This window comes from Procambarus clarkii, chromosome 11 (assembly GCF_040958095.1).
Source record: "Procambarus clarkii isolate CNS0578487 chromosome 11, FALCON_Pclarkii_2.0, whole genome shotgun sequence".
Taxonomy (NCBI): domain Eukaryota; kingdom Metazoa; phylum Arthropoda; class Malacostraca; order Decapoda; family Cambaridae; genus Procambarus; species Procambarus clarkii.
Genome location: NC_091160.1, coordinates 43748646 through 43771996, shown reverse-complemented (window position 1 = coordinate 43771996; position 23351 = coordinate 43748646). Strand labels below are relative to the sequence as shown.

Sequence of the window (23351 nt, the reverse complement as noted above, 5' to 3'; positions counted from 1 at the left end):
GACAAGAGAATACGAGGCTGCCTTAAAAATACTTGCCACAAGCAGGAGGAACTCACTAGCGGAACACGCGCGCCAACATACCTGTACCACACACCAGATCTGCCAAAACCAATTCTGTAACCTACTCATTCTCCGCCAATTCGCATGCTGTGTACTTTAACGCTGAGCTACAACAGTGAAAGCCGATACAGTACTACAAAACTAACAGTTCGAAATCGTGAATGTGTAACATATCTGGGGTTGGCCGCTGCTGCCTTGACGTCTGGTATAAAGAGCTTCAGGGGTGATATAATACGTGGGTGGTGATAATACTAGGGGGTGATAAGACGTGCATGGGGGGGGGGTTATAAACACAAAAAAACATGGGGGTAGACTAACCAGGTCAATTGCAGCTTTGGAACTGAGAAATGACACACTGTATACGCAAATGTCCAATAATGAGGTGGGCGGGCCAGAGGGGCAAGGGGCCGGTCTAGAGGGAGGTCTAGAGGGGCAAGGGGCCGGTCTAGACGGGCAAGGGGCCGGTCTAGACGGGCAAGGGGCCGGTCTAGAGGGGCCAGTGGGCCGGTCTAGAGGGGCCAGTGGGCCGGTCTAGAGGGGCAAAAGGCCGGTCTAGAGGAGGGGTGGGGGTCTAGAGGGGCAAGTGGTGGAGGCAGAAGAGGCCGTAGAGTAGCGAGCATCATGGATGAGCGTTGGTTCAGCGAGGAGGAGGAGGACCTACCGCTGCGGAGGTTGTGGAGGTCGTGGTCCTGTTCGTCGAGGCGGACCTGGAGGGCCTCCGTCGTCTGCGTCGCCTCCATGAAGCGCCGCTTCAGCTCGTCGTAGTCCCGCGTCGCTGTTGGAAAGACAACATGTTACCATATTTTGGGTGCTGTCTCTCGTGTGTGTGTGTGTGTGTGTGTGTGTGTGTGTGTGTGTGTGTGTGTGTGTGTGTGTGTGTGTGTGTGTGTGTGTGTGTGTGTGTTGAGTGCGCGCGCGTCTTGTGTGTACGTGTGTCTTGTGTATGTGTGTGCGTGTGTCATGCGTGTGTGTGTGTGTCTTGTGTGTGCGCATGCGCGTGAGCACGTAAATTATTAACAAATCTACATAAAGATAGCAAGGAACATCATAGTAAGACATACTAACTAAGGGTGACATCAATTACTCTACCCAGCCATAACACACAATCCTGCAGTAGCCGTCAGTAATAAGTAGATATCTACAGGATATCGTACGCATGTATAATCACCTTTTCCCATGTATATGTATCCCATATGGACGGTAGGACAATACATGAACTGTTGACCACAAAAATAAAATTATGAATTGTTCGCTAAACGGCCAGAGAAAGAACTTAACCAAACCGAACTTTGTCTAAGCTTACATATGTACTAAATGAGGCTTCAAATCTGCGTATGTTAGAGATTGTTTTTTTTAGTAGGCCTAGGATGTTAGGTTTAATTTGGTATGCCCTTTTAGAGTTCCAATAGCACAAAATAAAATTTCATTGGCAAAATAATCCATATTGCATCTATAGTCCTACCAATTCTTGGAGAATGGACTACCTTTTTTTTCACTCATTTTAAAAATACAAAAATAACAATTATCTTGAAGCTTTGGGCGATAACTACACTTCCCACCAATCAGCACACGAAAGAGTTGTACCACTCACCATTGAGTTATCATCGTTATCGTGCCAGACGTTGGGTAGAGATAAGCTATCAGGAGGGAATCATAGGCTACTACAGCCAGGGAGGAGCACCAACGCACCCAAGGTTGTAAGCAAACTGAGTCATCAACATTGATAACGCTGATTTAACGGCGAATTAACGCCATTCTTGGGTATTGAACGTACTGGGACCCAATTATAACATCAATTCAACGTTATTTATCGATAATGAGCTCACTGGGACCCAATTATAACATCAATTCAACGTTGGATATTGAGCTCACTGGGAAACGTTTAACACGGAACAAGACGCAATCATACACGCGGTGTATATTATATACACCTATGTATATATATATTCCTAAACATGTTATACCAACTAAATCTGAAGACTATGCCAGATTGCTCTCACGATCTGACCAACGTAAAATATCCAGTGGTTTTGGCCAAACCCGAAACGTACGAACATAGACGCTTTGCCTACCTATGAAGGCCGAGGGCTCGCCAGTCCCAGGAAGCGACAGTAATATGGTGATATTAATTTAATTAAACCCATATTTTGACGCGCTGGCTTGCACATTGAGGTGCATTAAGTGTGAGGACAGTGTTTTGCCGCGGACGCTGAATGTAGACAAGGGTTCAGTTGATGGTCAGCTGAGGTGGGAAGGGTAGAAGGAGGTGGGGAAGGAGGGTAGAAGGAGGTGGGGAAGGAGGGTAGAAGGAGGTGGGGAAAGAGGGGAGAAGAAGGAGGGGGGTAGAATAGGATATGACGTAGCCTCGCTCAGTGAGGATGTAGTGACTCAGACATTAAGCAAGGAATCACCCTTTATGCTTACTCCTTCACCTACACCAAGCTCTCTCTTATCTCTGTTCCATCGCCGGTGGGACAGCAAGACACTAAAGCGTCTCACGGTAGACTCATTTTTCTTGGGATGACAAGCCTCTTCTTTTAATACTGCTCACGACTTGATAAGGACGGGCGGAAATGTTGCAACTCTTGGCTCCAACTTATCCTCCTGAGAGGATAAGTAGAAGTACCTTTTTTGTAACTATGTGGTCGATCGTACAAATATATAATTCAATGGTTCTTTTCTCATTTGATAAGAGTCCGGAAAAAAAAGAATGCTAAAATGCAAACTTAGAATTTTCCTAGGCCTAGTATAGCACATATGTACCATATTAGGCTTCAGATAGCGTGTATTAGGATTAGGCTAGTTAGGTTTCACTAGTAACATAAATACATAAATTAGGCTTAGAAGGATGTTAATGAACAATGCTTACAATTGCCTGTCAGTAGATAGATAGATAAAGATTAAGCCACCCAAGAGGTGGCACGGGCATGAATAGCCCGTAAGTGCCTGTCAGTAAAAGTCTATGATTCACAAACTGTTACATTTTCTTTACACATCCAACACAACCAATTCTCACGATTTGACAAACGTCATCCTAATTTTATTTTCCTCATTGCATACTAGAAGCGTTCGAACCAGGATTTGACACGCGTGACCAGTCTCCGTGGTGCAGTGGTAAGACACTCGCCTGGCGTTCCGCGAGCGCTATGTCATGGGTTCGTATCCTGGCCGGGGAGGATTTACTGGGCGCAAATCCTTAACTGTAGCCTCTGTTTAACTCAACAGTAAAATGTGCACTTGGATGTAACAACGATTCTTCGCGGCGGGGATCGTATTCCAGGGACCTGCCCGAAACGCTACGCGTACTAGTGGCTCTACAAGAATGTAACAACTCTTGTATATATCTCAATAAATAATAATATTTATTGGTTTGTCTAACCAAAAGCATTTAAACCTACTTATAAGATAATATGTTTACTCAATGTATGTACTTTACCTGAATAAACATCTTAATAAAATAACCCTTCGCTTTATCTTGGGATCTTGAGGTTATCTTGAGATGATTTCGGGGCATTTAGTGTCCCCGCGGCCCGGTCCTCGACCAGGCCTCCACCCCCAGGAAGCAGCCCGTGACAGCTGACTAACACCCAGGTACCTATTTTACTGCTAGGTAACAGGGGCATAGGGTGAAAGAAACTCTGCCCATTGTTTCTCGCCGGCGCCTGGGATCGAACCCGGGACCACAGGATCACAAGTCCAGTGTGCTGTCCGCTCGGCCGACCGGCTCCCGCTAGACAATATTCATTATTTGCGATACATGAATGGTAGAAAATACATATATATTTTATTAATGCTAGTTCTACATTAATGTAATAATTACATATTATATGTAACAACCCATTCTCTGGTTTAGTCTTTGTAACTATGAGCACCATAGTACAAACATTGACGTACTAAGCAATTAGATAGTAGCACTCTGTACTATTCACTTTACAGTCGGAAAAAAACGAAGCTAAAAAACAAACTTAAATATTCCTAGGCCCTAGTATAGCACATATATGTACTATATTAGGCCTAGGAAGGTTAGGTTAGGTTAGTTATTTATCGATAACTACTTATCTACTTATGTTGTAGACTTTTCTACTTATGTTGTCTTTGCAACATAAGTAGAAAATAGTTTTCCGATTTGTCCAACTCAATAGTACCGATTTCTACTTACTAATAGCATTGTACGTCGATATATGTACCATGGTCCTCATCGGTACTATAAGTACTACCAAACCAGGAGGATGGGCTGCATATAAGCTTACATACACACACACACATATATAATATATACACACTCATATATAATACGTGTTTAGACTAGTTTAAGAGACTATACCATATGTAATGGAACCTGCACGAGACTTCAGAGGAAATTAGGAGAAATAGCACTCCAGTTTAAGTCCCGTTTGAGTTTTCGAGTTGCCACAACGGACGTAAAATGGCGTACATTTTCGGCTACACCCGAAGGTAACTGATGGATCCAGGCATAAAAAACATGGATGTTTGGGAGTCGCCGAACCGGACCAACCCGTCCTCTTAGAATTACGTCGCTTTCCGCTCCCATCCTCCGAATTGACAGTACGTTTTAATACTAAGTGTAATAAGTACATTTCCTGACTGTTATGCATAGTATATAATTGCACTTATGGGGCTGTTACATTTACCCAACCCCCTCCCCCGATTTAATTCTTCTCGTTTTCTGTTAGGACACTTAAAATTTTAAGAAAAATGGACGTAATATGTAAGATATTACATATTACGCAATTACATATTGGTAAGACGCAACCTGCCTTCTTACACATTACGTCTGAATTTAGCCGTTTGCCCGAAATGGACGTAATTTGAAAATGAAAAATAATTTAAAATAAATTTTGGATTTTGTTTTTTTTGGCCCAAAACAGTACATTAAGGGTCCTCTGGTAGGTTAGGAGGGCAGGAAGTTCTCCTAAAGTTTCATAACGCCACGAACACCGTTAATTGAAAGTTTCCTCTCCTAACCTAACAGACCCAAAACCAGAGGACCCAAAACAGAAAACGGGGCCGTAACGTCCCTTTCGTGAGCCGATTTCATGTCAAATCACGTCCATTTTTGGCCATAGCGCACATACGAGCGAAAAGCGACGTTATTTCAAAGAGTTCGGGTTGAGTCTTCTCAGCATTGGGTTTCGGGCAGAGGATATCTGCCCCCCTGACCCCCCCCCCCTTAGTAACTAGGCTCCTGTTTTTGGCAGCCTTGCCCCGTGCCCACAGCTACCAGGGGGGCACTGGGAACGACCCCCCTTTCCCTCCTCCTAGGGGGCAAAGCTAAAAACGACGTCCATGTAACGTCGAATCAACGTTGATGTACCAACCTATAAACCCGTTAGTGCAGTCGGGTTTGTTGTCAACTCTCAGTCGAGAATTCCGAGTTCGAATCCCGGGCGGGAGATAAAATGGTTGGGCACATTTCATTTCACCTCGCTAAAAGCCTAACGTGTATATATATATATATACACTGGCTGCCTGTCTCCCAACACCATTTGGTCCGGGAGACATCTCCCGTCACGCAGGGTGCAGTTGCGCCTCCACAGATCTCCAGTATCATCTTTTGATACTGGTAATGGCTCAAAAGGGCCACCACTTACGGGCTATTCATGCCCGTGCCACCTTTTGGGTGGCTTAATCTTCATCAATCAATCAATCTGTCTCCCAAGATAACGAATCAATAAACGATGGTCCTACGACGTTGAATCAACGTTAATGTAATGTCACCGCCGCTCGTTAAACCCCCCAATACCCAACGTGACTAAGATAAGAATAAAGAGTTATAATCCAGCAAAGGTATGCGTGACGTCACCATGACGTCCTCGCATTAATGCCCCCCCCCCCCACGTTTTGCATGACCACCTTGGGTTCTTGTACCTTGCAAGGTATATGTTGCATGTCTGTAAATATTGATTGATCACGACCTCAATATTCAATCAGAAAACGGTTCACTATTTCACCGATTGTGATGGCCGACTATTAAATTTTTGTGTTTAAGCCGGCGTGGAACGTAATGCATTTTTAATATCACGTTATTCGTTCTACTCCTTGAAATGTAGCATTGATCTACTGTAATAACCTTCAACGCGGCTGACGCCGTAAATAATTTGCATATGGCAACATTTACAAATGGTTTACAAGGAAGTAAATACGAGCTGAATTAGGATCTTCGCTGGCTCCGTCAGTCGGTCTACCGTGCGGCTCAAGTTTACCGAGATATTAAATACCTTCCTAAAGGATAAGATAAGACTAGCTTAGTGCATTTCTATCCTCTTATATTACAGCTCCCTCAAGGGGCTCAGAAACCAGTTCATCCGCCTGAAATTTAAGTACTTATAGTAACTAGTGGGGGTCGAAAGTACCAATATGTAGTGATGGACCACCGGAATGTATCAATATGTAGTGATGGACCACCAGAAAGTACCAATATGTAGTGATGAATCACCAGAAAGTACCAATATGTAGTGATGAATCACCAGAAAGTACCAATATGTAGTGATGGATCACCAGAAAGTACCAATATGTAGTGATGGTCCACCAGAAAGTACCAATATGTAGTGATGAATCACCAGAAAGTACCAATATGTAGTGATGGATCACCAGAAAGTACCAATATGTAGTGATGGACCACCAGAAAGTACCAATATGTAGTGATGGACCACCAGAAAGTACCAATATGTAGTGATGGACCACCAGAAAGTACCAATATGTAGTGATAGACCACCAGAAAGTACCAATATGTAGTGATGGACCACCAGAAAGTACCAATATGTAGTGATGGACCACCAGAAAGTACCAATATGTAGTGATGGACCACCAGAAAGTACCAATGTGTAGTGATGGACCACCGGAATGTATCAATATGTAGTGATGGATCACCAGAAAGTACCAATATGTAGTGATGAATCACCAGAAAGTACCAATATGTAGTGATGGACCACCAGAAAGTACCAATATGTAGTGATGGTCCACCAGAAAGTACCAATATGTAGTGATAGACCACCAGAAAGTACCAATATGTAGTGATGGACTGCCTATTGGGGAGAGTTGTACAGGCTGCCATGGCGGTGTGTCCACTCCCAGGATGAGTGGCGCTGCCCAATACTGTCACTATGGCGGTGTGTCCACTCACAGGATGAGTGGCGCTGCCCAATACTGTCACTATGGCGGTGTGTCCACACCCAGGATGAGTGGCGCTGCCCAATACTGTCACTATGGCGGTGTGTCCACTCACAGGATGAGTGATGCTGCCCAATACTGTCACTATGGCGGTGTGTCCACTCACAGGATGAGTGGCGCTGCCCAATACTGTCACTATGGCGGTGTGTCCACTCCCAGGATGAGTGGCGCTGCCCAATACTGTCACTATGGCGGTGTGTCCACTCACAGGATGAGTGGCGCTGCCCAATACTGTCACTATGGCGGTGTGTCCACTCACAGGATGAGTGGCGCTGCCCAATACTGTCGCTATGGCGGTGTGTCCACTCACAGGATGAGTGACGTTGCCCAATACTGTCGCTATGGCGGTGTGTCCACTCACAGGATGAGTGACGTTGCCCAATACTGTCGCTATGGCGGTGTGTCCACTCACAGGATGAGTGGCGCTGCCCAATACTGTCGCTATGGCGGTGTGTCCACTCACAGGATGAGTGGCGCTGCCCAATACTGTCACTATGGCGGTGTGTCCACTCACAAGATGAGTGGCGCTGCCCAATACTGTCACTATGGCGGTGTGTCCACTCACAAGATGAGTGGCGCTGCCCAATACTGTCACTATGGTGGTGTGTCCACTCACAGGATGAGTGGCGCTGCCCAATACTGTCACTATGGCGGTGTGTCCACTCACAGGATGAGTGACGCTGCCCAATACTGTCACTATGGCGGTGTGTCCACTCACAGGATGAGTGACGCTGCCCAATACTGTCACTATGGCGGTGTGTCCACTCACAAGATGAGTGACGCTGCCCAATACTGTCCCTATGGCGGTGTGTCCACTCACAGGATGAGTGACGCTGCCCAATAAACTCGCCCCTCGGGGCAAAATCTAAACAATTGAATGGTGGTTCAGGTGGTCTTGTGCTTGGATGTGACAGATTTGATCTATCCGGGCTCTTGGGTCAGGCTTGTGTGGTGATCGCCTGATCCATCAGGCTATAGTTGTTTGAGCCAACTGAGGCAAGAACGAGAGAGGGGACAGGAAATAAGGCCTAGACGAGCCGGATGTGTAGAGGGTCAAGAGGGTACCTGGTTGATGGGGTTCTGGGAGTTGTTCTACTCCCCAAGCCCTGCCCGAGGTCAGGCTTGACTTGTGAGAGTTTGGTACACCAGGCTGTTGCTTGGAGCGGCCCGCAGGCCCACATATACCTGGTTGATGGGGTTCTGGGAGTTCTTCTACTCCCCAAGCCGGGCCCGAGGCCAGGCTTGACTTGTGAGAGTTTGGTCCACCAGGCTGTTGCTTGGAGCGGCCCGCAGGCCCACATATACCTGGTTGATGGGGTTCTGGGAGTTCTTCTACTACCCAAGCCCGGCCCGAGGCCAGGCTTGACTTGTGAGAGTTTGGTCCACCAGGCTGTTGCTTGGAGCGGCCCGCAGGCCCACATATACCTGGTTGATGGGGTTCTGGGAGTTCTTCTACTGCCCAAGCCCGGCCCGAGTGCCAGGCTTGACTTGTGAGAGTTTGGTCCACCAGGCTGTTGCTTGGAGCGGCCCGCAGGCCCACATATACCTGGTTGATGGGGTTCTGGGAGTTCTTCTACTGCCCAAGCCCGGCCCGAGTGCCAGGCTTGACTTGTGAGAGTTTGGTCCACCAGGCTGTTGCTTGGAGCGGCCCGCAGGCCCACATATACCTGGTTGATGGGGTTCTGGGAGTTCTTCTACTGCCCAAGCCCGGCCCGAGGCCAGGCTTGACTTGTGAGAGTTTGGTCCACCAGGCTGTTGCTTGGAGCGGCCCGCAGGCCCACATATACCTGGTTGATGGGGTTCTGGGAGTTCTTCTACTGCCCAAGCCCGGCCCGAGGCCAGGCTTGACTTGTGAGAGTTTGGTCCACCAGGCTGTTGCTTGGAGCGGCCCGCAGGCCCACATATACCTGGTTGATGGGGTTCTGGGAGTTCTTCTACTGCCCAAGCCCGGCCCGAGGCCAGGCTTGACTTGTGAGAGTTTGGTCCACCAGGCTGTTGCTTGGAGCGGCCCGCAGGCCCACATATACCTGGTTGATGGGGTTCTGGGAGTTCTTCTACTCCCCAAGCCCGGCACGAGGCCAGGCTTGACTTGTGAGAGTTTGGTCCACCAGGCTGTTGCTTGGAGCGGCCCGCAGGCCCACATATACCTGGTTGATGGGGTTCTGGGAGTTCTTCTACTCCCCAAGCCCGGCACGAGGCCAGGCTTGACTTGTGAGAGTTTGGTCCACCAGGCTGTTGCTTGGAGCGGCCCGCAGGCCCACATACCCACCACAGCCAGGCTGGTCCGGCACTCCTTTGATCGTTGATCAGGTATACATATCAATAACCCTTTTATACCACAAGTGATTCAAGAAGAGGCTCACAACAGTGTGTATATACAAGGCACTTTACATCTATGGTGAGTCACACAGTTACTCACCCCACCGCTCCTTGCGGCAGCTTTACAGTCATGGCCAGTCCATATTGCGAGAGGTAACAGTCAGTTCTTCAGATGGTAGGCCAGGGGGGTGGCAGGGATTATCTATGGCGGCAGGGTAATACAAGCCCAGCAAGGAAGCCGTAATACCCCTCCTCCCCTCCACTCGTAACCCCCAACACAAGCCCTTAAGGACCACCCTCCCCCTCCAGCCTAAGACTTGAGACGCCACTCGACACCCTTTCTATATATATACACACCCTCCCTGCAGTAATACTCTAACGTCTTAGTCTAGTTTTCATTATTCCTCTAACCATTACCATTAATCTAAACCATTAAACCATAAATAATTAAACCATTAGCACTAACAAAGCATTAATCACCAACCAGAATCGTCAATAAAATCACATATATAACACAACATATTACGATCTAATCACCTCGAGTTTAAATATCAAGATTTGTTATCGTCATATAAGAAAAGATAAACGAACTTTGTTACAAAAAACAATCATGGCTTGGTGCACAACCGCCCACGGGATGGGTATGGGGTGCATAATAAATAAAGAAATTGGTTGAATTGCTTCGTAAGATGATGCGAAATTTGACATTCCCGGCAAGCAAGCCTCGTATGATCACCGTGGCAGCTGGCATTGTTAGTGGCTCATATCCTGGTGGAGAGGTGTGCCACACGCACTGATATGCTTCCTGCCGCCGTGATAGCCATAACACAGGCAGGTCATGGCGCCGCCTCATGGTCACACAGCAACAACTGCAGCTCGCCGAGCGCATGGAACTCAAAGACATTTCGAACATAAACAAATAGCCTACACCCACTTCCTCTCTCACCACCCCTACACTTTCCTACCACAATTAACAGGATGGGGTGTGACGTGTACACTTTCCTACCACAATTAACAGGATGGGGTGTGACGTGTACACTTTCCTACCACAATTAACAGGATGGGTGTGACGTGTACACTTTCCTACCACAATTAACAGGATGGGTGTGACGTGTACACTTTCCTACCACAATTAACAGGATGGGTGTGACGTGTACACTTTCCTACCACAATTAACAGGATGGGTGTGACGTGTACACTTTCCTACCACAATTAACAGGATGGGTGTGACGTGTACACTTTCCTACCACAATTAACAGGATGGGTGTGACGTGTACACTTTCCTACCACAATTAACAGGATGGGTGTGACGTGTACACTTTCCTACCACAATTAACAGGATGGGGTGTGATGTGTACACTTTCCTACCACAATTAACAGGATGGGTGTGACGTGTACACTTTCCTACCACAATTAACAGGATGGGGTGTGACTGTACACTTTCCTACCACAATTAACAGGATGGGGTGTGACGTGTACACTTTCCTACCACAATTAACAGGATGGGTGTGACGTGTACACTTTCCTACCACAATTAACAGGATGGGTGTGTCCCAGCACCGCTCACAGGAGCGTGCGAGACACCCTAAATTAACTAATCTAAGGTATCACTAGGGGGAAGACACTCAAGGAGACAGATCGACATGACTACAAAAAAGCAGCTAATTTCAATTGGTCATTAGTAGAGTTAACGAGCTAGGAGTTGAGTGCTTGAGACAACAGGACGCCAGCGGGTTACTGATGATGGACTGACTGTCTGGAGGTCATGGACTGTTCAAGAACTTAGGAAACATTACAACTTAAAATGACAAAATTATGCCACACCACGACAATTCGGAACATTGATAAACATTTCTCACTATACCTTCAGCATCTCTTCACCATTTCTCACTAAACCAGCAACCCTCAACACCTATTTCTCACTACACATTTCTGACAGACAGGCCCATATGCGATACATAATAGTGTTTGAGTAGAGGGAAAAGGTTCTGGGAAGGTGGGCGGGGAAAGACCTGGGAATACGGCCTGAGGGCGGGGGAATTCTCAGAATAGGCTATCACAGCCTTACCCTCCACCCAGGTGATAACTAAGGAATTAATTGCAGATCCAGCCCATCCTCCTAAGAGATGGTATTTATAAATAACCCCTTCACTAACAGTCATACTACCATGCAATTCGAGCAGTAAATCTAGCCAGGTGTATGACCTGCTGACGTACACCTGGCCAGATGGACCACCTACTGGCGTACACCTGGCCAGATGGACGACCTGCTGGCGTACACCTGGCCAGATGGACGACCTGCTGGCGTACACCTGGCCAGATGGACCACCTGCTGGTGTACACCTGGCCAGATGGACCACCTGCTGGTGTACACCTGGCCAGATGGACCATCTGCTGGCGTACACCTGGCCAGATGGACCACCTACTGGCGTACACCTGGCCAGATGGACCACCTGCTGGCGTACACCTGGCCAGATGGACCACCTGCTGGTGTACACCTGGCCAGATGGACCACCTGCTGGTGTACACCTGGCCAGATGGACCACCTGCTGACGTACACCTGGCCAGATGGACCACCTGCTGGTGTACACCTGGCCAGATGGACCACCTGCTGGTGTACACCTGGCCAGATGGACCACCTGCTGGTGTACACCTGGCCAGATGGACCACCTGCTGGTGTACACCTAGCCAGATGGACCATCTGCTGGCGTACACCTGGCCAGATGGACCACCTGCTGGTGTACACCTAGCCAGATGGACCACCTGCTGGTGTACACCTGGCCAGATGGACCACCTGCTGGTGTACACCTGGCCAGATGGACCACCTGCTGGTGTACACCTGGCCAGATGGACCACCTGGCCAGATGTAAACACTGTCTCTCGTGCGTTCCATCACTTATGGAGCTAAATGTGGAAAAGATCCAAGAATGAACAAAGAGCTGTCAGTAATGTCTAAATATTTCATCCTTGTTACTATACGATGAGCTATTTCCCCATCCCAGTAACTTATAACGTACCTGATAGAAATCTAGGCGACAGGAGAGAGAGGTTTATGACGGGTGTGTGAAGACCCGAAGACCATATACTGTTATGGTGGGTTGTGAAGACCCAAGACCCGAAGACCATATACTGTTATGGTGGGTTGTGAAGACCCAAGACCCGAAGACCATATACTGTTATGGCGGGTTGTGAAGACCCAAGACCCGAAGACCATATACTGTTATGGCGGGTTGTGAAGACCCAAGACCCGAAGACCATACTGTTATGGCGGTTGTGAAGACCCAAGACCCGAAGACCATACTGTTATGGCGGTTGTGAAGACCCAAGACCCGAAGACCATATACTGTTATGGTGGGTTGTGAAGACCCAAGACCAAGACCCGAAGACCATACTGTTATGGCGGTTGTGAAGACCCAAGACCCGAAGACCATACTGTTATGGCGGTTGTGAAGACCCAAGACCCGAAGACCATACTGTTATGGCGGTTGTGAAGACCCAAGACCCGAAGACCATACTGTTATGGCGGTTGTGAAGACCCAAGACCCGAAGACCATACTGTTATGGCGGTTGTGAAGACCCAAGACCCGAAGACCATATACTGTTATGGCGGGTTGTGAAGACCCAAGACCCGAAGACCATATACTGTTATGGCGGGTTGTGAAGACCCAAGACCCGAAGACCATATACTGTTATGGCGGGTTGTGAAGACCCAAGACCCGAAGACCATATACTGTTATGGTGGGTTGTGAAGACCCAAGACCCGAAGACTGTTGGGTACAGAGAGGAGAGTCACTCCCCCACACGTGTTCCGTCTACTCTGTCCGCCATAGGCTATTTCCGCACCCACGTTCACAGCTTCCCACTACCAGCTAACCTCTCAACCTGGTATACCCCTCAACCCGGTATACCCCTCAACCCGGTATACCCCTCAACCCGGTATACCCCTCAACCCGGTATACCCCTCAACCTGGTATACCCCTCAACCTGGTATACCCCTCAACCCGGTATACCCTCAACCCGGTATACCGGCCTTTATAACCCTCCAGAGAGGGTTATAAAGGCCGCCACAATAGCTTGCTAACCGTTAGCCAGTAAGTATAGTTTAGTAAGTATATATATATAGGAGGTGTATATTCACTAAGTAAACTCAGTGACTATACACCTGCTGGGGTACATCTGACCAGTTGTAAACAGTCACCACAACTTACTCTCGTGTTTTATCACTATAGAACTAAATGAAAAACAAATCCAAGAATTTTAAGACAATTATCACTCATGTTCAAATATTTCATTCAACATTTCAATTTACCCAAATTCTTTGTCAAATTAAAACAAAGTAGATGGATAGTAACTATATATAGATGGATAGTAACTGCTATATATAGTTCTTTTGTTCTTTAGATGGATAGTACATCTATAACGGTATCTTACAATGCATGCGGATTGAAACCTTAACTCCTATCCTTCATAAATCCTAACATTAAACACTTTATATAAATTCCAATTTAGGCTACTGGTTGTGTAACTTGAATTCAAAATGCTGTACCAGCCCATGTACTGAAACAACATGTGTGTGTTTAGGCAGGCTAAACATACCTGGAGATTCAGATACGTTTATTAAGACAATAGAATACATCTCAAAGCGATATAGAGTATCTTAGGCTATTTCTCCCCTCCAAACCTGTGGAGCATAGGAGGGTAGAAATAGCCTAAGCTACTCTAGTCCTTTGAGATGCATTTTATTGTCTCAGTAAACGTACTTGAACCTGGAATATACCTGGAGAGGATTTCCAGAGTTCTTCTACTCCCTGAACCCCCGACTACAGGCTTCAGTGCTGCTATTTTCCACCTCCACCCAAAAGTGTGAAATGAAATACAAATTTACATCACCAATGTAAATTGTTAATACATAAACCCCTCTAAGAATGGTCCCCCCACCCCCTCTGGACCCCAGAATACCCCCAAATACATAAAAAATCACCAAGAACGAAATAAAATACATGAATTTTGAAGCCAGCCATTGTGATGAGTTTGTTGGACTTGTGAGGGCAGGCCACCAGGCTACCCTCCACCACCCGCTTGACACAGCCAAAACATTGGCAAACCTGCATCACCAACACTACCACCACACCAGCCACCACACACACACACACACAATGGTCTAGCCAACCTGCCACCACACACACACACACACACAATGGTCTAGCCAACCTGCCACCACACACACACACACACACAATGGTCTAGCCAACCTGCCACCACACACACACACACACACAATGGTCTAGCCAACCAGCCACCACACACACACACAATGGTCTAGCCAACCTGCCACCACACACACACACAATGGTCTAGCCAACCTGCCACCACACACACACACAATGGTCTAGCCAACCTGCCACCACACACACACACAATGGTCTAGCCAACCTGCCACCACACACATACAATGGTCTAGCCAACCTGCCACCACACACACACACAATGGTCTAGCCAACCTGCCACCACACACACACACAATGGTCTAGCCAACCTGCCACCACACACACACACAATGGTCTAGCCAACCTGCCACCACACACACACAATGGTCTAGCCAACCTGCCACCACACACACACACAATGGTCTAGCCAACCTGCCACCACACACACACACAATGGTCTAGCCAACCTGCCACCACACACACACACAATGGTCTAGCCAACCTGCCACCACACACACACACAATGGTCTAGCCAACCTGCCACCACACACCCATAACACAGTGTATAACCAACGCATAACCCAATGGTGAAGGGGCGAGGAAGGAAATAATAGTTTTATCCTATTAATATTTTTTCGCCTATTTCTTTCCGAACCTTTAGTTAAAGACTTTTAATCTGACTTCCCTGGGGTTGGACCCCCAGTCTGTCATGCGGGGGGGGCCTCACCCCAGCCTGTCATGCGGGGGGCCTCACCCCAGCCTGTCATGCGGGGGGCCTCACCCCAGCCTGTCATGCGGGGGGCCTCACCCCAGCCTGTCATGCGGGGGGCCTCACCCCAGCCTGTCATGCGGGGGGCCTCACCCCAGCCTGTCATGCGGGGGCCCTCACCCCAGCCTGTCATGCGGGGGGCCTCACCCAAGCCTGTCATGCGGGGGCCCTCACCCCAGCCTGTCATGCGGGGGGCCTCACCCCAGCCTGTCATGCGGGGGGCCTCACCCCAGCCTGTCATGCGGGGGGCCTCACCCCAGCCTGTCATGCGGGGGCCCTCACCCCAGCCTGTCATGCGGGGGCCCTCACCCCAGCCTGTCATGCGGGGGGGGCCTCACCCAAGCCTGTCATGCGGGGGCCCTCACCCCAGCCTGTCATGCGGGGGGCCCTCACCCCAGCCTGTCATGCGGGGGGCCTCACCCAAGCCTGTCATGCGGGGGGCCTCACCCCAGCCTGTCATGCGGGGGGCCTCACCCCAGCCTGTCATGCGGGGGGCCTCACCCAAGCCTGTCATGCGGGGGGCCTCACCCCAGCCTGTCATGCGGGGGGCCTCACCCCAGCCTGCCATGGGGGGTTGAGACCCCAGCCTGCCATGGGGGGTTTAGACCTCAGCCTGCCATGGGGAAGGGTTTAGACCCCAGCCTGCCATGGGGAAGGGTTTAGACCCCAGCCTGCCATGGGGAAGGGTTTAGACCCCAGCCTGCCATGGGGGGTTGAGACCCCAGCCTGCCATGGGGGGTTTAGACCCCAGCCTGCCATGGGGAAGGGTTTAGACCCCAGCCTGCCATGGGGAAGGGTTTAGACCCCAGCCTGCCATGGGGAAGGGTTGAGACCCCAGCCTGCCATGGGGAAGGGTTGAGACCCCAGCCTGCCATGGGGAAGGGTTTAGACCCCAGCCTGCCATGGGGTTGGACCCCAGCCTGCCATGGGGAAGGGTTTAGACCCCAGCCTGCCATGGGGAAGGGTTTAGACCCCAGCCTGCCATGGGGAAGGGTTTAGACCCCAGCCTGCCATGGGGTTGGACCCCAGCCTGCCATGGGGTTAGACCCCAGCCTGCCATGGGGTTGGACCCCAGCCTGCCATGGGGTTGGACCCCAGCCTGCCATGGGGTTAGACCCCAGCCTGCCATGGGGTTGGACCCCAGCCTGCCATGGGGTTGGACCCCAGCCTGCCATGGGGTTAGACCCCAGCCTGCCATGGGGTTAGACCCCAGCCTGCCATGGGGTTGGACCCCAGCCTGCCATGGGGTTAGACCCCAGCCTGCCATGGGGTTAGACCCCAGCCTGCCATGGGGTTGGACCCCAGCCTGCCATGGGGTTGGACCACAGCCTGCCATGGGGTTGGACCCCAGCCTGCCATGGGGAAGGGTTTAGACCCCAGCCTGCCATGGGGAAGGGTTTAGACCCCAGCCTGCCATGGGGTTGGACCCCAGCTAGCCGTCAGGTGAGTCCAGCAGGTTACCGAATATGGGTCAGGAGGCGAGGGTTGCGCGGAGTACCAGTAGCGAGACATTGAAGCTGAACGGTCCGTTGAGCCTATGAGGATAGATCTATCCCTGGATATACCCCCTGCCTGGATATACCCCCCCCTGCCTGGATATATCCCAGCCTGGATATATCCCAGCCTGGATATATCCCTCCCTGGATATATCCCTCCCTGGATATACCTCCTGCCTGGATATATCCCTCCCTGGATATATCTCCTGCCTGGATATATCCCTGCCTGGATATATCCCTGCCTGGATATATCCCTGCCTGGATATACCCCCCTGCCTGGATATACCCCCCCTGCCTGGATATATCCCTGCCTGGATATATCCCTGCCTGGATATATCCCTGCCTGGATATACCCCTCCCTGGATATACCCCGGCATGATACGCAACAGGTTAAAGCAGGGAATCTCCCTGTCAGACGATACCAAATCAGCGCCGGGATTCATCACCCATTTACGAAACCTGTACATCTTTCCTCAATCGCGGGAACATTGTTTATATATAATTTGTCATATACATATACATGTAATGTTTACACTACAGTTTATGACCTCTTGAAACACCGCAGGGTTGTTTACAAGCTAGTAAATATTTTTTGTTTGAGATATATACAAGAGTTGTTACATTCTTGTAGAGCCACTAGTACGCGTAGCGTTTCGGGCAAGTCCTTAATCCTATGGTCCCTGGAATACGATCCCCTGCCGCGAAGAATCGTTTTTTTCATCCAAGTACACATTTTACTGTTGCGTTAAACGGAGGCTACAGTTAAGGAATTGCGCCCAGTAAATCCTCCCGGGCCAGGATACGAACCCATGACATAGCGCTCGCGGAACGCCAGGCGAGTGTCTTACCACTACACCACGGAGACATATGTAAACAAAGCCGCCATGTTTGTTGAAAAGCTGTACAGATGTCGTAAATGACTGCGTAAATGCTTGATGAATTCCGACAAGGACAGAAACCCACAATATGGTACTTTCAAAATTAGGTTAAAAAAGGTTTAAGTAATGTCTAAAATGATGAGTACAGCAACAGGCTGAACTGTAGCGGCCTTCTCGCCTCTCAGGAAGAGAACTGTAGTTTCTGTAAGAATGTTACAGTTTCCAGTCACGTGACTGATAACGGTGATGGCTTGGCTTATATATATCTATGATAACGGCATAGGGGGGGGGGGGGGCTATCCCGATATCCGGGGGGGGGGGTGTGCAAGCTGGGACATATCGGTGTTGCATATGTGTGTGAGATCAGCGCCTTGCAATCAATAAGCGTACGTTGAATGGAGTATTTTAATAATTTCTTTGACTAAAGTACAAAGACATATTTACACCACAACCCCCTCCCCCCCAGATTCACACCACACACCCCTCGCAAACACTTACACACACACACACACACACACACACACACACACACACACACACACACACACACACACACACACACATACACACACACACACACACCAGTATAGTGAACAAATGCACTATAGCAGTGCATTGATGAGGGTAAGTCTCCATACACATCAGATAAAGCATTATGTTAACAGGCAGGACTAAAAGAGCTGAGGCTTACCGTTCATAAGCTCAATCAGACACAGCCACAAATACTTGAAAATCAACTTAAGGCTTAAGAGGCACTGTTGCAAGGCTCATATATACCAAATGATTGCAACTCACTACGTCCTCAAGGCCCTAGTTAACCAGAGAGACTGACGAGTATTGAACAGTTTACACAGTTCAATCCAACCGTTCACAAACTTATTTTGAAGCTAGTCTAACCTTGACCAGACCACACACTAGAAGGTGAAGGGACGACGACGTTTCGGTCCGTCCTCGACTATTTTCAAGTCGATTGTGGACCATTCTCAAGTCGATTGTGGACTATTCTCAAGTCGATTGTGGTCCATTCTCAAGTCGATTGTGGTCCATTCTCAAGTCGATTGTGGTCCATTCTCAAGTCGATTGTGGTCCATTCTCAAGTCGATTGTGGTACATTCTCAAGTCGATTGTGGTCCATTCTCAAGTCGATTGTGGTCCATTCTCAAGTCGATTGTGGTCCATTCTCAAGTCGATTGTGGTCCATTCTCAAGTCGATTGTGGTCCATTCTCAAGTCGATTGTGGTCCATTCTCAAGTCGATTGTGGACCATTCTCAAGTCGATTGTGGACTATTCTCAAGTCGTCCTGGACCATTCACAATCGACTTGAGAATGGTCCAGGACGGACCGAAACGTCGTCGTCCCTTCACCTTCTAGTGTGTGGTCTGGTCTAACCTTGCCTAACACAACCGACCCTATGAGCCTAGCTTAAGCCATTCAACCCGTCCTCCTAAGGTTTCCCCAACGTCAAGAAACAGTCGTACTAAAGTACCCTTATCCTACCCTACCAGAGGACCCACAACAGAAAACGGGACATTACGTCAATTTCACGAGCCGCTTCCATTTTCTAGTACGACGATTTTTGGGCCTTTAGGTAGATAGAGTGTACGTCAAAATGCGACGCTGTTAGGAGAACGGGTTATCTTAAGGTTATCTTGAGATGATTTCGGGGCTTTAGTGTCCCCGCGGCCCGGTCCTCGACCAGGCCTCCACGCCCAGGAAGCAGCCCGTGACAGCTGACTAACACCCAGGTACATATTTTACTGCTAGGTAACAGGGGCATAGGGTGAAAGAAACTCTGCCCATTGTTTCTCACCGGCGCCTGGGATCGATCCCGGGATCACAGGATCACAAGTACAGCGTACTGTCCGCTCGGCCGACCGGGTTGTAGCCATTCTCAGTTTTGACAATCAGAAAACAAGCTTTGTTAAACCGTCTAATGTATCATTGACCTTCTACTATCAGTGACAAGTACTCACCTATTTGTGCTTGCGGGGGTTGAGCTCTGGCTCTTTGGGCCCCAGCAATAAGATGCTTATCTTAACATACTAAGAAGGTTAGGTAAGGTCGGTGTTTTCTATGAAGCTTTTCAAGGGAAACTAGTATGTTTAGTATGTCACATATGCACGTATTTAATAAGTCAATATTGACTAAGAAAGTGCGAGAACGGGTTGCGACGCCCCCACAGTCCGGTCTCACGATGAGATAGGCGTCACATTAGAAGTGGCTTTGTCTAACCAGAAGTGAATGAATGAAGCCTACCCACCTAACCTATCGAGGCTCGTTAGCCCTAAGTGTCAGCACTGTTAAGAGTAAATGCTTACCAAAATGGCGGAATGTTTACCAGCGCGGAAATATTCCTGAATTCAGAGACAATTCTATAATAAATGTTCAAGAGATGTGTAAATATTTCATTCAAAATGATCTGCTGCTAGAAGTCTTAGCCAAATATCCCCAGTTTGGTAACTGTAGGTAGTAACTGAGTGATTGTAACCTATCCACCGCTGTCCACTGGATGGGGGGGGGGGCGGTGTGTAGGATAAACATATCAATTGTGACACTATAGCTCTCCATATATACGTGTCAAGTTAAAGCACCGCTCCTGTGCTAGGTAAGTCCACTACGGGCTCACCATAGCCTGTGCTACTTGCCCCGCTCCTGTGCCAGGTAAGTCCACTACGGGCTCACCATAGCCCGTGCTACTTGCCCCGCTCCTGTGCCAGGTAAGTCCACTACGGGCTCACCATAGCCCGTGCTACTTGCCCCGCTCCTGTGCCAGGTAAGTCCACTACGGGCTCACCATAGCCCGTGCTACTTGCCCCGCTCCTGTGCCAGGTAAGTCCACTACGGGCTCACCATAGCCCGTGCTACTTGCCCCGCTCCTGTGCCAGGTAAGTCCACTACGGGCTCACCGTAGCCCGTGCTACTTGCCCCGCTCCTGTGCCAGGTAAGTCCACTACGGGCTCACCGTAGCCCGTGCTACTTGCCCCGCTCCTGTGCCAGGTAAGTCCACTACGGGCTCGCCGTAGCCCGTGCTACTTGGAACTTTTTGTTCCAAGTAGCGAATCTTAAACAACTCTCCATATACCTGGATAGAGTTCTGGGAGTGCTACTCCCCAAGCCCGGCCTGAGATCAGGCTCGACTTGTGATAACTTGGTCCACCAGGCTGTTGCTTGGAGCGGCCCGCACGCCCACGTATCCACTACAGCCCGGTTGGTGCGGCACCTCCTGCAAGCACTTATCTAAGTGCCTCTTAAATACATCCACCTTTGTTCCAGATATTTCTAATGCTTGCTGGGAGGGGGGTGTTGAAGAGATTTTAACCACTGATGTTCAAACAGTGTTCTCTGATTGTGCCTATGGCACCTCTGCTCTTCACTGGTTCTATTCTGCATTTCCTTCCGTGTCTTTCGCTCCAGTATGTTGTTATTCTGCTGTGCAACTGACATGTCAGTTGCTTAATTTGGACTCGAGCCCATTTGGTACTGGAGGACCAGGTCCCAAATCTACACAGTAAAATAACAACGTACTGGAGTGAACGATATGGAAGAAAATGCAGAAATAGAACCAGTGAAGAGCAGAGGTGCCATAGGCACAATCAGAGAACACTGTATAAACATCTGAGGTCCGCGGTTGTTCAACGTCCTCCCAGCGACTATAAGAAATATTGCCGGAACAACCGTGGACATCTTCAGGAAAAAACTAGATTGTTTTCTTCAAGGAGTGCCGGACCAACCGGGCTGTGGTGGGTATGTGGGCCTGCGGGCCGCTCCAAGCAACAGCCTGGTGGACCAAACTCTCACAAGTCAAGCCTGGCCTCGGGCCGGGCTTGGGCAGTAGAAGAACTCCCAGAACCCCATCAACCAGGTATATGTGGGCCTGCGGGCCGCTCCAAGCAACAGCCTGGTGGACCAAACTCTCACAAGTCAAGCCTGGCCTCGTGCCGGGCTTGGGGAGTAGAACAACTCCCAGAACCCCATCAACCAGGTATATGTGGGCCTGCGGGCCGCTCCAAGCAACAGCCTGGTGGACCAAACTCTCACAAGTCAAGCCTGGCCTCGGGCCGGGCTTGGGCAGTAGAAGAACTCCCAGAACCCCATCAACCAGGTATATGTGGGCCTGCGGGCCGCTCCAAGCAACAGCCTGGTGGACCAAACTCTCACAAGTCAAGCCTGGCCTCGGGCCGGGCTTGGGCAGTAGAAGAACTCCCAGAACCCCATCAACCAGGTATATGTGGGCCTGCGGGCCGCTCCAAGCAACAGCCTGGTGGACCAAACTCTCACAAGTCAAGCCTGGCCTCGGGCCGGGCTTGGGCAGTAGAAGAACTCCCAGAACCCCATCAACCAGGTATATGTGGGCCTGCGGGCCGCTCCAAGCAACAGCCTGGTGGACCAAACTCTCACAAGTCAAGCCTGGCCTCGGGCCGGGCTTGGGCAGTAGAAGAACTCCCAGAAGCCCATCAACCAGGTATATGTGGGCCTGCGGGCCGCTCCAAGCAACAGCCTGGTGGACCAAACTCTCACAAGTCAAGCCTGGCCTCGGGCCGGGCTTGGGCAGTAGAACAACTCCCAGAACCCCATCAACCAGGTATATGTGGGCCTGCGGGCCGCTCCAAGCAACAGCCTGGTGGACCAAACTCTCACAAGTCAAGCCTGGCCTCGGGCCGGGCTTGGGCAGTAGAAGAACTCCCAGAACCCCATCAACCAGGTATATGTGGGCCTGCGGGCCGCTCCAAGCAACAGCCTGGTGGACCAAACTCTCACAAGTCAAGCCTGGCCTCGTGCCGGGCTTGGGGAGTAGAAGAACTCCCAGAACCCCATCAACCAGGTATATGTGGGCCTGCGGGCCGCTCCAAGCAACAGCCTGGTGGACCAAACTCTCACAAGTCAAGCCTGGCCTCGTGCCGGGCTTGGGCAGTAGAACAACTCCCAGAACCCCATCAACCAGGTATATGTGGGCCTGCGGGCCGCTCCAAGCAACAGCCTGGTGGACCAAACTCTCACAAGTCAAGCCTGGCCTCGTGCCGGGCTTGGGCAGTAGAACAACTCCCAGAACCCCATCAACCAGGTATATGTGGGCCTGCGGGCCGCTCCAAGCAACAGCTTGGTGGACCAAACTCTCACAAGTCAAGCCTGGCCTCGGGCCGGGCTTGGGCAGTAGAACAACTCCCAGAACCCCATCAACCAGGTATATGTGGGCCTGCGGGCCGCTCCAAGCAACAGCCTGGTGGACCAAACTCTCACAAGTCAAGCCTGGCCTCGGGCCGGGCTTGGGCAGTAGAACAACTCCCAGAACCCCATCAACCAGGTATATGTGGGCCTGCGGGCCGCTCCAAGCAACAGCCTGGTGGACCAAACTCTCACAAGTCAAGCCTGGCCTCGTGCCGGGCTTGGGCAGTAGAAGAACTCCCAGAACCCCATCAACCAGGTATATGT

The 23351-nt window shown here is 49.8% G+C and overlaps 1 protein-coding gene across 6 annotated transcripts in view; it reads right to left on the bottom strand.

The window, feature by feature from the left end:
- The window catches only part of LOC123758430 (shootin-1), an 87516-nt gene that overhangs the window by 37138 nt on the left and 27027 nt on the right, over nucleotides 1-23351 (bottom strand). For all 6 annotated transcript variants that reach the window (XM_045742838.2, XM_045742842.2, XM_045742841.2 and 3 more), the window contains exon 3: nucleotides 722-835. In XM_045742838.2, the coding sequence (XP_045598794.2) occupies nucleotides 722-835 (114 nt within the window). The remainder of the gene's footprint in view (nucleotides 1-721; nucleotides 836-23351) is intronic.